This window comes from Sapajus apella, unplaced genomic scaffold (genome assembly GCF_009761245.1).
Source record: "Sapajus apella isolate SASKATOON/1434 unplaced genomic scaffold, GSC_monkey_1.0 scaffold45, whole genome shotgun sequence".
In the NCBI taxonomy this organism is placed as follows: Eukaryota; Metazoa; Chordata; class Mammalia; order Primates; family Cebidae; genus Sapajus; species Sapajus apella.
In genome coordinates this window covers 8,111,670-8,126,935 of record NW_022436985.1, presented here as the reverse complement: position 1 = coordinate 8,126,935, position 15,266 = coordinate 8,111,670, and the positions used below count along the sequence as shown (strand labels likewise).

Below are 15,266 nucleotides of genomic sequence, written 5' to 3'. Positions count from 1 at the left end.
GTAATTTTCAAGGCTGCAAATGCTAAATAGTAAAGCATATAATAATGGTAGCACTAATTTGAAAAAAAAAAATTTCCAACTAGCAAAACATGAGTCTAGATGTAGATATCATGTTCAAAAATCACAAAGCAGATGGCCAGCAAAAAAACTGAACCAGGTTTCTTCCACCTCCAGAAAATTAGATTTTTAAAAAATTTTTCTAATATTTAAATCAGTTCACACATTTGTAAGTACACAAGCGTTTCTTTGTTTCATCAAAGAAATAAGTGTGAATGAGCAGAATCTTTTAGTATAAGTGTTTGCAAAGTTTATTCACACTTGGAACAAAGGAATAAGTAGGAAAAAAAAAGAGCAAATAAAAACAAATGAATTCTTTTCCCCTCCCTCTGTTTGCAGTCAGTTAAATCCTTTTGATGATATCTCATAAGTAGCTTCATGTGTTAGTTCAAGTTGATGATATTCCTCTATCTACATCATTTATAATCAGAATAGTCTCCCTGTTTTTAGGTTTGCTGTCTCTAAGTCAGAGTTCGATATTATTGCTCTAAAATAAAAATGTTAAGGTGATTCTTCCGGAGCTTCCATCACCTGTACTATGAAGCTACTGGCACGAGAGCACCCAGCTAGCCTTCTTATCTCAAGTCCTGTCCTGCCACTCTTTTACACGCATCCCCTCTCTAACTGACCCTTAGACAGAGTCAGAGAAGGCCACACATCCTGCCTTTTCCTAAATTAATATGTGCTTTTTGCCTCAAGCTTTAGCATGTGTGGATCCATTTGTCCAGCATGCCTTTGCTCACCTGTGTAGAAGAGCCACATATCAGATCAGAAGGAACATCAAAGGCGCTGCTTCTTACAGTCCTGTGCCAGTTCCTCAGATTCCTACCACTGCTGGATGCACTGTTTCTTAGCTTCCTTAGGCATGCTGTGCCTTTTTGTTTTCTGCCTGTGGGCATCTCCAGTGCCAAAGTAAGAGCGGACTTCTGTCGAATTTCAGGAAGTTAATATCCTAATGGCAGCTCTCAAGCAATGGGAGACAGGAACTAATGGCTGTTTCTTCCTTTTGTCCTTCAGGCTAATTCAGAAAGCCAATCTGCACAACCCTTGAGAGGGTGCAGAGACTTAGAGCCCCCACTGCCCTCAATGAGGTATCTGTATATTGGCTTTTACTCCTTATTCGTCACATGCTTCTGTTTCCCGAGATTACCGCCCACATATACTATTTGCACCCTGCATTGTATTTCAGGCTCTGCTTTCAGGGAAATGAAACCAAGCTAAAGGCAAAATCCAACTCTTGTTTAAACATATCCTGCCTCTGTGCTCCCAAGATCCCTGAACCTACTTCTCTTATAGAATTTATTACAGAAAGTTCTTTAAGCATGAGATTTCTCTAGTTTATCTTTGAATCTCCACTGTCAATATAGTCTCTGGCCAATGAAAGCTGTTCAGTTACTGTGTGGTGATTCAATACACGCACTCGTAATTCTCATCTATGAACATTTTGTTAAATTGTGACCTGTAGGAAACAGGCATGTAAAATGCACCTGTAAGTTTTATAGGACCTAGTACTAAGTGACAGCTCAAAAATATTTGTAAAATGAAAGAAAACAAAGGAAGGTGACTCACCAAAACAACAGACATGGCAAAGCCTGGAAAAAATAATAGTGCCCCAGTGTAACTTCTGGGAGGTGTGAGGAATAAAGAAAAACAAGATCAGCACCTTTTCTGAGGCCTTAGACCAAGAGATATTAGCTTCGAGAGAGGAAAGCATATAGTCTGAAGAGAAATGGGGCTAAAGAAGGTATCGCTTTCTTTTACTATCTTTCAGACAGAGTCATATTTGTTACAATGCAATCACAAGGCAGCACTGCATTGGACAAGGTACCAGCACTCTGACCATTCATATCTTTTTTCCTTTTATTGCATTTTAGGTTTTGGGGTACATGTGAAGGACATGCAAGATTGTTGCATAGGTACACACGTGGCAGTGTGATTTGCTGCCTTCCTCCCCATCACCTATATCTGGCATTTCTCCCCATGCTATCTCTCCCCAACTCCCCACTCCCCACTGTCCCTTCCTTATTTCCCCCCGACAGACCCCAGTGTGTGATGCTCCTCTCCCTGTGTCCATGTTCTCATTGTTCAACACCCACCTATGAGTGAGAACAAGCGGTGTTTGATTTTCTGTTCTTGTGTCAGTTTGCTGAGAATGATGGTTTCCAGATTCATCCATGTCCCTTCAAAGGACACAAACTCATTGTTTTTGATGGCTGTATAGTATTCCATGGTGTATATGTGCCACATTTTCCCTGTCCAGTCTATCATCAATGGGCATTTGGGTTGGTTCCAGGTCTTTGCTATTGTAAACAGTGCTGCAACTGACCATTCATACTTTTATTGTTAAAGAACCAGAACTATATGCATCTAGTGTTCCCCAAGTTTTCTTCTTCGTCTTTTGACATTCCAGGAAAACATGTTAGCTTAGCATAGATATTGAGTGTTTCGTTAGATCATGCATATCCTTTTGACCCTCTGTTGGCTGTAGCCAGCCTTGATTTTGTTGTTACATGGTCACCCTATACCATATTCACTAATCCACCAATGAAAGGTTATGTAATTTATAACAATCAACTCTGAGTTTTCTAATAACAATCTTTATCAATATTCTATAGACTTGAAAATTAATTCAATATATATACCATTGTGCATAAAAGATAATAAAAACTTTTACTTAATGAAATTCATGCATATTTTTACAACCTTATGCGTCATTCAGTAGTAAATGTGGACTCCAGCTTTGTGTGTAAGAGTTTACAAAAGTATGTTTTACTAAGGTTTGGAGAAAAGATCAGTATAAAAATATGAAATTATATCAATAGCATCATTAGAAATAGCTAGAAGACAAAGTTTAAGTATTTTTGTAATCATACCACTTTTTAAGTGACTGAACTATTAAAAAACATTTAGTTAATTCTAAAATATTTGTCATAAAATTTCTATATGTTTTGAGGAAAAATACTTTTATTAAAAATAAAAGTATTAAAATACTTTTATTCAGTCATAAAATTTTCAAGTTAGAGAAATTGTTTGTATTGTTTCAACAAATTGTCAGTGTAACAAAATGATTATACTGACAATTTATAACATTGATAAAAGTTCCCACTTAGACACATGATTAGAAAAAAAAAAAGGTAATAAGGATTTCATATAGAATTCTGAGGTTAAATAGAATTCACTTGTGTCCTGGTCTAAGATTGCAATGGAATTTGGAGGCAATGGGGCTGGACTCTATCAAATCAGACACATAGAAGAGGTTATAATGTGAGAATTTATATTTTTTCTTTTACTCAGCCCACATTTGAAATAACAGTTTGCAAGAGTTTTGCTTTGCTCAAAATTCAGTATTAGGCCTGATTAGCTAAAATGTTCAAATTTCCATTCAATCCTTAAAAACAGATCCACACTTAGTCATTCTTCACACCTCTCTCCCTCGCCCTCTCACACCCAAATCGTTAACATTTTTTATATTCTCACATTTACAGTCTGGTTCAGACCTTCCATGATCTCTCACTTAAATACTTGTGGTTAAATTTCTCAAGTGGAATTCCTATCCCTAACCTCTTTTCTTAATTCTATGCATGTCATCAGACTTGCATTTTTTTTCTAAACCCAAATGTGATTTCACCAGTCCCCTGTTAAAAAAACTGTCAGTGTGTCCACATTGCCTACTGGCTATAGAGTTCAAAGCAGCATGACATAAAGAGTCATTCACTACGTGGACAACCAGCTTCCCAGCTCCACCTCCAGGTATTCTTTCTCTAAGATGATGTCGAGGATATAAGCTGAATGCGACAGCCATTGCTCTCAGTGAGCTCATAGTCTAAGTCAGGAGACAGATGAGCAGATCATTATAAAACAAATTGGCAAGTACAATGACAGAAGTGTGTATAGGTGCCATGGGAACCAAGAGGAAAGATATATAATAAGCATGGGGAGGAAGAGAAGGATTCAGGGAGACTTACTGGTGGATGTAATGCCCTCAGAAAGTCTTGAAGAGTGTAGGTAACAGTTGGTTAAGAGAAGGAGAAAGTAGGAAAAGGAGAGAGCAGCACAGGGTGTCAAAGTAAGAAAAGCCTGGGTAATACTGCCAAAATAATTCTACAATCAAACACAATTCCCATCAAAATACCACCATCATTCTTCACAGAACTAGAAAAAAAAATGCTAAAATTAATATGCAACAAAAAAAGAGCCCACATAGCCAAAACAAGACTAAGCAAAAAGAAATCTGAAGGCATCACATTACCTGCTTTCAAACTATACCATCAGGCCATAGTCACCAAAACAGCATGGTACTGGTATAAAAATAGGCATATAGACCAATGGAACAGAATAAAGAACCCAGAAATAAACCAAATACTAACAGTCTTTGATTTTTGACAAAGCAAATAAAAACATAAAGTGGAGAAAGAACACCTTATTCAACAAGTGGTGCTGGGATAATTGGCAAGCCACATGTTGGAAAATGAAACTGGATTCTCATTTCTCATTTTATATAAAAACCAACTCAAGACAGATCAAAGACTTAAACCTAAGACCTGAAACTATAAAAATTCCAGAATATAACATTGGAAAAACCCCTCTGAACATTGGCTTAGGCAAGGATTTCATGACCAAGAACCCCAAAGCAAATGCAATAAAAACAAAGACAAATAGCTGGGACTTAGTGAAACTAAAGAGCTTTCCCATGGCAAAAGGAACAGTCAGCAGAGTAAACAGACAACCCATGGAATGGGAGAAAATCTTCACAATATTTACATATGACAAAGGACTAATATCCAGAATCTACAGCGAACTCAAACAAATTAGCCAGAAAAAAACAAACAATCCCATCAAAAGTGGGTTAAGTCATGAATAGACAGTTCTCAAAAGAAGATATACAAATGGCCAACAAACATATGAAAAAATGCTCAACATTACTAATGATCAGGGAAATAAATATAAATCAAAGCGACAATGCGATACCACCTTACTCCTACAAGAATGGCCATAATAAAAAAATCAAAAAATAATAGATGTTCACATAGATGTGGTGAACAGGAAACACTTCTACACTGCTGGTGGGAACGTAAAGTAGTATAACCATTGTTGAAAAGAGTATGGAGATTCCTTAAATAACTAAAAGTAGAATTACCATTTGATCCAGCAATCTCACTACTGGGTATCTGCCAAGAGGAAAAGAAGTCATTACAGAAAAAAGACACTTGCACACGCATGTTTATAGTAGCACAATTCACAATTGCAAAATTGTGGAAGCAACCCAATGCCATCAATCAATGAGTGGATAAAGAAACTGTGATATATCTGTATATATATCTATACGATGGAATGCTACTCAAAAAAGAAATGAATTAATGGCATTCACAGCAACCTGGATCAGATTGGAGACTATAATTCTAATTGAAGTAACTCAGGAATGAAAAACCAAACATCATATGTTCTCACTCATAAGTGAGAGCTAAGCTATGAGGATACAAAGGTATAAGAATGACACAGTGGACTTTGGGGACTCAGGGAGAACGGGTGGGTATATGGCGAGGGATAAAAGACTATAAATTGGGTGCAGCATATACTGCTTGAGTGATGGGTACACCAAAATCTCACAAATCACTACTAAAGAACTTAGTCTGTAACCAAACACCACCTATTCCCCAATAGCCTAGGGGAATTTTTAAAAATGTAAAAAAAGAAAAGCCTGGGTAGAAGCAGCTTGGTGCTGCTGCTGATCAAATGACAATTTTGTGAAGCTTTCCACAATCTTTTATTTAGGAATTCAATTCTTGAATCTCTATGCTCTCACATTACTTTATACTTACTTCCATCACTGTATCCATAACAATGAACTATGACTGAGACAGTACCACCTCTATTCATCTTTGCATTTCCAGCCCTTAGAGTCTGCTGATAGTATGATCTGCACAAATGTTCTGTGACTGTATACACAGAACATTTGATGTATTGGACGGGTTAAATAAGATTGATTAAGTGGAGATGGAAATTTTACAACTTTTTGTTTCTGAAATTTTATAACTTCCAATTATGGAATCACAGAAAGAAAGAGATTTTTTTAAAAAATCAATTGTTAAGCACATGCTCATAAACTTTCCTTGTAAACTATCTTGAATCTTGTATTTTTAAATATTAGAGGCAAAAAGACTAATATAGAAAAATATTTCTAACAATTTGATATTTGATGTCCCATACTATTGTGAGATTGGTTATAATAAAAAACAACAAACTACCCTGCTGATTTCCTTAACCCTCTCTCATATTCCGGAACCAGACTGACTTAAGGCTCTACATACTTAAACAGCTTCACATGCCTATTTGAGACAGCGTTGTAATGGGTCTCTGCCCATTTCTCTGTCCATAATAGGTACTAACTCGCTTCTCTTTAGTTGTTGGACCTGGGACACAACAAACACCAAGTTACATTTCTGTTAATTGCATCTTGGAAGTACCTGAGAACTGATCACTGGGCATCTACCTTTTTACCTACATCACCCTTAATGTTGGTCTGTTTACCTGTTAGTGGTAGTAGAGCCTAGTGCATAGAATTATCTCCTTGCCATCTGTGTCCCACAGCATACATATAACCCCCTGCATGGCATATGAGGCCCTTTCCTGAGAGGGGTGCTTTTAAGCCAATATTCCAGTGACCTAGTTCCCCTGCCCCAGGTGCCTCAATGTGTACACCTAAGATCCTACTTTGAATCTTCTTCTCAATCACAAGTATCTGTACTCGCTTAGGTTGGGTCCATGACATGTTCCTATGGGAACTGAAACCCACCCACTCCTTGATGGCCTTCTAGGATGCTTCTCTGTACTATAGTGGACCTCCCTTCCTGCCTCACAGATGTCCACGTGTGTGTGTGTTGTGTGTGTCAGTGTGTGCATTTGGTTTTTACTGGATTACTGAGGAAGCCCTTCCACTGTACTCTATTCATGTGCTTTGCTACCTGTTAGAAAATGTAACCTAATGTAAATGTTAACCTCTCGTCCCTCTAGTTTTACTGACTTATGCTGTATAAATCTTGGTTTCTGGTTATGAGAGCTATCACTCTAGGCCAAGGCCAAACACTAAGATAACAAATGCTAAAGATGACAAATACTCTGAAGAGTTTCAGGAAATATATGAATGTCACAGAATTGTTTGTGGCCAATACCTCAGTACCAATAACAGATATTTTGTGTTTTATAGTGGAGTCCTTAAGAAAACACTATACCAGCCTGTAAAGCCCATTGATTAGTAACATGAAAATTATCTTTCAAATGTCTTTCCAAATCTATTGCATAGAATATAAAAATATTATTTAAAAAATTATGCATGGGCCATTTATTGTTAGCAGAATATTTTATCTTAAACTTCAAATATTTGTTAGAATGTATAAAATATATGTTAGGTTGGCATAAAAGTTATTGTGGTTTTTGCCACTGTGTTTGCTAGAAAAAACTGCAATTATTTTTGCACCAACCTAATATTATGTAAAAATATACACAGTTGACCAACGTTGAACAACATAGGTTTGAATTGCACAGGTCCACCTACATACAGGTGTCTTCTGCCTCTGTCACCCCTGAGACAGCAAGACCCACACCTCCTCTTCCTCCTCTCCTCGGCCTACCCAACATGAAGACAACCAGGATGAAGATCTTCATAATAGTCTACCTCCACTGCATGAATGGTACATATTTTTTTTCTTCCTCATGATTTTTAATAACATTTCCTATTATCTGGCTTACTTTATTGTAAGAATACAATGTATAATGCATATAACTTATAAAATGCATGTGACTCTACTATTTACATTATCAGTAAAGCTTCTAGTCAACAGTAGCCTGTTAGTACTTATGTGGAGTTTTGACTGCTTGGGGTATTGGTACCCCGAACCCCTGTGTTGTACAAGAGTCAGCTGTATATTAGTTAGTATTTATAAAATTAGAATATCTTTTTAAGTGTACTCTAAAATCTTGAAATTTTGAAATAAATCAATTATGGCCTTCAAATTTTCATTCCTGCCTCTAACCTCTTTTCTTTAAGAACATTCTGCACATTGCCATCAGTTTAATTATTATAAAGCTTCCATTTTATCATGTTATTTCTCTCATTCAAGGTTTTCAATGATCTGATTAAAACTCACTATTGTATAACTAGCTGCCAGACAGTCAACTCTTTACAACAATTATTTATTCTTCTTCAAAGTTATTGTCTCAGAGACCACAAGTGAAAAGCTGTGGATATAAGGGAAAATTCCAGATCTTTCCACTGAAACCATCTACCCAAATAAGAAGGAACCAGAAAAGTAATTCTGGCAATATGATAAAGCAAGTTTCTATAACACCCCAAAAAGATCACACTAGTTCTCCAGCAATGGATCTAAACCAAGAAGAAATCTCTGAATTGCCTGATAAAGAATTCAGAAGGTTGATTATTAAATTAGTCAAGGAGGAACCAGAGAAAGATGAAATACAACTTAAAGAAAGTTTAAAAACAATACAGGATGTGGATTAAAAATAAATAACATAAAGAAAGGTCAATCACAACTTCTGGAAATGAAAGACACACATAGAGAACTGCAAAAACCAATGGGAAGTTTCAACAATAGAATTGAACAAGTAGAAGAAAGAACTTCAGAGCTCTAAGACAAGGTTTTCAAATTAATCCAATCTGACAAAGACGAAAAAAGAATGAAACAATGGACAAAGCCCCCAAGAAGTTTGGGATTATGTTAAACAATCAAACAGTAGAATAATTGGTGTTCCGGAAGAAGAGAAATCTAAAAGTTAAGAAAATTTATTTGAGGGAATAATCAAGGAAAACTTCCTAGTCTTGCTAGAGATCGAGATATCTAAATACAAAAAGCACAAAGAACACCTGGGAAATTCAATGCAAAAAGATTACCACCTGGGCACACAGTCATCAGGTTTTCTAAAGTAAAGATGAAGGAAAGAATCTTAAAAATTCTGAGGCAAAAACATCCAGTAACCTATAAAGGAAAACATAGCAGATTAATAGCAGCTTTCTTCTGCTAGCCAGAAGAGATTGGGCCCTATCTTTAGCCTCTTTAAAGAAAATAATTCTCAGCCAAGAATTTTGTATCCAGTGAAACTAAGCTTCATAAATGAAAGAGAGATGAAGTCTTTTTCAGACAAACAAATACTGAGAGAATTCACCACTACCAAGCCAGCACTATAAGAAATGCTAAAAGGAGCCCTAAATCTTGAAACAAGACCTAAATACATCAAAATAGAACCTCTTTAAAGCATAAATTTCACAGTACCTATAAAATAATAACACAACAATAACAAGGTATTCAGGCAACAACTATCATGATGAATAGAACAGTACCTCACATCTCAATACTAATCTGGAATGTAAATGGCCTAAATACTCCACTTAAAAGATACAGAATGGCAGAATGGATACAAATTCATAAACTGAGTATCTGCTGTCTTTAAGAGACTCATCTAACACATAAGGACTCACATAAACTTAAGGTAAAGGGGTAGAAAAAAATTATTTCATGCAAATGAAAACTACAAGTGAGCAAGAATAGCTATTCTTATATCAGACAAAACATTGTAAAGCAACAACAATTTAAAAAGACAAAGAAAGACAACATTATATAATGATAAAATGATGAGTTCAACAGGAAAAACTTACAATCCTAAGTGTGTGTGCACCTAACACTTAGGGTCCAAATTTATAAAGCAATTTCTGTTAGACCTAAGAAATGAGATAGACAGCAACACAATAATAGTGGGGGATTTCAATACTCCACTGACAGCAGTAGACAGGTCATAAAGACAGAAAGTCAACAAAAAAACAATGGACTTAAACTATACCCTAGAACAAATGGACTTAACAGATATTTACAAAATATTCTACACAACAACTACATCCTTTCCATCAGCACATGGAATATTCTCCAAGACAGACTATATGATAGGCCAGAAAACAAGTCTCAATAAATTTAAGAAAATCAAAATTATATCAAGTACTCTCTCAGACCACAGTGGAATAAAATTAAAAATTAACTCCATAAGAAACCCTCCAAACTATGCAAATACATGGAGATTGAATAATCTGCCCCTGAATGATCTTTGGGTCAACAATGAAATCAAGATGAAAATTTTAAAAATATTTGAACTGAAAAATAATAATGCCACAACCTATCAAAATCTCCGGGATACAGCAAAAGCAGTGTTACAAGCAAAGTTCATTGCATTAAATGCCTACATCAAAAAGTCTGAAAGAGCACAAATAGACGATCTAAGCTTACACTTCAAGGAACTAGAGAAACAAGAAGAAAGCAAACTCAAACCAGCAGAAGAAAAGATATAACAAAGATCAGAATACAACTAAATAAATTTGAGACTGGGAGTGGTGGCTTATGCCTTTAATCCCAGCAATTTGGGAGGCCGAGGCATGCAGATCTCCAGAGGTCAGGAGTTCAAGACCAGCCTGGCCAACATGGCGAAACCCTGTCTCTACTAAAATATAAAAATTAGCTGGGTATGGTGGTGAGTGCCTGTAATCCCAGTCACTTGAGAGATGGAGGCAGGAGAATCGCTTGAACCTGGGAGGCGGAGATTGCAGTGAGCTGAAATTGCACCATTGCATTCCAGCCTGTGTGACAAGAGTGAGACACCATCTCAAAAAATAAAAATAAAAATAAATAAAATTGAAACCCAAAGTATGATACAAAAGATAAATTAGACAAAAAGCTGTTTCTTTGAAAAGATGAATAAATAGACTATTTGCAATATTGACCAAGAACACAAGAAAAAAGATCCAAACAAACTCAATTAGAAATGAAATGGGAAATACTACAACTGATACCACAGAAATAAAAAAGATTATTCAAGGCTACTGTGAACACAATTACATACACAAACTAGAAAACCTAGAGGAGATGGATAAATGCCTAGAAATATACATCCCTCCTAGATTAAAACAGGAAGAAATAGAAACTCTTAACAGACTAATAAAGCATAGTGAGAGTGAAACAGTAATTTAAAAAAAAAATGCCAAGAAAGAAAAAAGTTCAGGACCAGATGGATTTACAGGTGAATTCTATCAGAAATTCAAAGAAGAATTGGTATAAATTCTACTGAAACTATTCAAAAAGAAAGAGAAGAAGAAAGAGGGAATCCTCCCTAAATCATTCTATGTCATTAGTATTATCCTGATATCAAAACAAGGAAAGGACATAACAAAAAGAGAAAACTACAGACCAATATACCTGATGAACTAAGATATAAAAATCCTCAACAAAGTATTAGCTAACTGAATCCAGCAGCATATCAAAAAGATAATCCACCATGATCAAGTGGGTTTCCTGCCAGGGATGCAGGGTTGGTTTTAGATATGCAAGTCAATAAATGTGATACACCACATAACAGAAGTGAAAACAAAAATCATATGATCATCTCAATAGATGCAGAAAAGGCATCTGACAAAATCCAGCACTGCTTTATGATTAAGACTCTCAGTAAAGTTGGCACGGAAGAGACACACTTTTAAGGTAATAAAAGTCACCTATGACAAACTCACAGCAAACATTATATTGAACGGAGAAAAGTTGAAAGCATTTCCCCTGAGAACTGGAATAAGACAAGGATGCCTACTTTCACCACTTCTATTCAACATAGTACTGGAAATCCTAGCCAGAACAATCAGACAAGAGAAAGAAATAAAGAGCATCCAAATTGCTAAAGAGGAAGTCAAATTGTTGCTGTTTGTTGATTATATATGATTGTATCCCTAAAGACTCATCCAAAAAGCTCCTAGATCTGATAAACAAATTCAATAAAGTTTCAGGATACAAACCAATGTACACAAATCAGTTGCTATACACCAACAACAAAGCTGAGAATCAAATTAAGAACTTGACCTCTTTTACAACAGTTGCAAAAAATAAAAATAAAATACTTGGGAATATACCTAACCAAAGAGGTGGAAGATCTCTACAAGGAAAACCACAAAATACTGCCAAAAGAAATCACAGACAACAGAAACTAATAAAAACATATTCCATGTTCATGGATGGGCAGAATCAATATTGTGAACATGACCATACTGACAAAAACAATCTATAAATTCAATGCAACTCCCATCCAAATGCCACCATCATTCTTCACATAACTAGAAAAAAAAAAATTAAAATTGACATGAAACAAAACAATAGCCCACATAGCCAAAGCAAGACTAAGCAAAAATAACAAATCTGGAGGCATCAGATTACCTAACTTCAAACTATACTACAAGACTATAGTTAGCAAAACAGCATGGTACTGTTACAAAAATAGCCATGTAGATCCATGGAACAGAGTAGACAATCTGGAAATAAATCCAAATACTTACAGAAAACTGATCTTCAACAAAGCAAACAAAACATAAAGTGGGGAAAGGACATCCCATTCAACAAATGGTGCTGGGATAATTGGCAAGACACATGTAGAAGAATGAAACTGGATCCTCATCTCTCACCTTATACAAAAATCCACTTAAGATGGATCAAAGAATTAAATCTAAGACATGAAACCTTAAAAATTCTAGAAGATAACATTGGTTAAACTCTTCTAGATATTGGCTTACGCAACGAGTTCATGACCAAGAACCCAAAAGCAAATGCTGCAACAACAAAAAAAAGATAAATAGATGGGACTTAAAAGTAAAAAGCTTCTACACAGCAAAAGAAATAATCAGCAAAGTAAACAGAAAAACCATAGAGTGGAAGAAAATATTTGCACACTATACTTCTGACAAAGGACTAATATAGAGAATCTACCAAAAAACTCAAATAAATCAGAAAGAAAAAAGCAAATAATCCCATCAAAGAGTGGACTGAGGGCATGAATACACAATTCTCAAAAAAAGATATACAAATAGCAAACAAATGTGAAAAAATGCTCAACATCTCTAATGATCAGGGAAATGCAAATCAAAACCACAATGTGATATCATCTTACTCCTGCAAGAATTGCCAGAATTTAAAAAATAGACCTTGGCAGATGTGGTGAAAAGGGAACACTTTTTTTACACTGCTGGTGGGAATATATATTAGTACAGCCACTATGGAAAACAGTTATGGAGATTCCTTAAAGAACTAAAAGTAGAACAACCATTTGTTCCAGTTCCAGCAATCCCACTCCTGAGTATCTACCTAGAGGAAATGAAGTCATTATATTAAAAAGACACTTGCACATGCATGTTTATAGCCACACAATTTGCAATTGCAAAAATATGGAACCAGCCTAAATACCTATCAATGAGTGGATAAAGAAAATTATATATATATGTGTATATATATATGTGTGTGTGTGTGTGTATATATATATATATATCCCTATGGAATACTACTCAGCCATAAAAAGGAACAAAATAATGGCATTTGCTGCAACATGGGTGAAGTTGGAGACCATTATTCTAAGTGAAGTAACTCAGGAATAGATAACCAAACATCACACATTCTCACTTATAAGTGAGACCTAAAGTAAAGGATGCAAAGGCATAAGAATGGTATAATGGACCCTGGGGACTAGAGGGGAACGGTGGGAGGGAAGTGAGGAATAAAAGACTATACAATGGGTGTAGGTGTGCTGCCCAGGTGATGAGTGCACCAAAATCTCAGAAATCACACCTAAACAATTTTTCCATATAACCAAACACCACCTCTTCCCCAAAACACTATTGAAATAATAATAATAAAGTTAATAAAAAAATTATTGTCTATAACACCCGTATATTATTTTTATTTATTAATGCATTCCTTTTAATTTATTATATTATCATTAATTATATTAGCAGTTATAATATTAAGTGATCTGTTGTTATAATTAATTAATTAACCTCCCTTTATCAATTAGATTATAAAGCCTTGAAGGTAACTGAGTAGAGACCCAGTAAGTGATTGCTGAATTGAATTTTACTTCTTTATATAGAGAGCTTCATGTATAGGGCCTCACCTATACCCTTACACAAAATGTAAGAATCCACTATAAATCACTTGATTAATTAATCAACTGGCGATACTTTGTAACAAAGTTTGCACAAATAAAATATCATTCGGGAAAAGTGTAAAATATATTTCACTAATCTAGAAATGTAACTGGAAGTCTTGTGGCTTCCTAGTTTAAACTCTGTTCAAGAAGGCAAAACTTTTATAGACCCATAGCTTCCCCACTAGGTACTGCTCTTTCACACATCTCTAAGCCTGACTAGATACACTGTAAGATAAGCTGTGGTCACATAAGAGGTAGGTATCTCAGTATTATGCAACACCATTCATAGGAAAAGAAAACTAAGTGTCCAAATGAGTGCAGAATCCTGATCCAGCTCACATTTATTCTTAAACAAGAGGCCCCCTTATTACATTCTCAGGTAAGTGACTCTGTAATAAGAGGATGGTGTAGCATTTACCTGATGGCAGTGGCACACAACTTTACTTTAGGACTATATACTGGCCTTAGATACTTTTAAAACTTTTTAAACTTAGTTTCTAAATAAGAATATTACAAAAAATTTCCTAACATTTATTTTATATAACATAATTCTCAAGGTAGATACAGCCAATTAACTGACTTTTGCTAGTTCTCTTCCAGATATTTGTTTTTTATGTTCATTGCCAGAAACCACTTAGAACTGGTATAAAAACAAGTTAAGTGGCAAAACGTCAGTTGGTTCCTTTCTCTGTCCCAGAGAGCAGTGTTCCATTAGGAATTTTTCATTAAAAATAATAATGTAGAAGGTGTGACTTTTACAGTTTTCGTGTCTTGATATATGGTGAAATTGTTTTAGCAATGTGAGAATGTGTGATCTAGAAAAGAAAAATATCTTTAGATTTGAGAACAGATGGTTAATAATAATCATGACAGTAAAGAACACATTCAAGGTTAATGACCTACATGCCGAACTTGTTTTAAATTTTAAAAGCCATTACTAACTGAAAATGCCCTGCTTTAGCTAAACCAACACTTACAGGCACTTTTTAAAGATATCTTTATACCTTCAGAAAAGTTCTCTTGCTGCTAGTTTCCTCTGGAGCAACAGTGGGAAACCCCAGGTGGTTATTTCTTTGTGAATATAAGCATCCACATGAAATTGTTTTTTTCTGCATGCATGGGCAAACATGTTTTGTTATACTAATGTCTGAAGTACAATTTGTGGTAGAATCATTCCTTAGATTTCCAAGTCTAATTCT

At 35.4% G+C, this 15,266-nt stretch overlaps 1 protein-coding gene across 18 annotated transcripts in view; it reads right to left on the bottom strand.

Moving 5' to 3' along the window:
• Positions 1 to 15,266, bottom strand: part of SNCA (synuclein alpha) — a 121,133-nt gene that overhangs the window by 47,069 nt on the left and 58,798 nt on the right. The window contains exon 1 of one of the 18 annotated variants that reach the window (XM_032239616.1): positions 801 to 1,466. The exons of the other annotated variants lie outside the window; for them this stretch is intronic. Within the exon in view, the coding sequence (XP_032095507.1) occupies positions 801 to 956 (156 nt within the window). The 5' untranslated portion in view covers positions 957 to 1,466. Of the gene's footprint in view, positions 1 to 800; positions 1,467 to 15,266 lie in introns of those variants that run through there. 18 annotated transcript variants of the gene reach the window in all.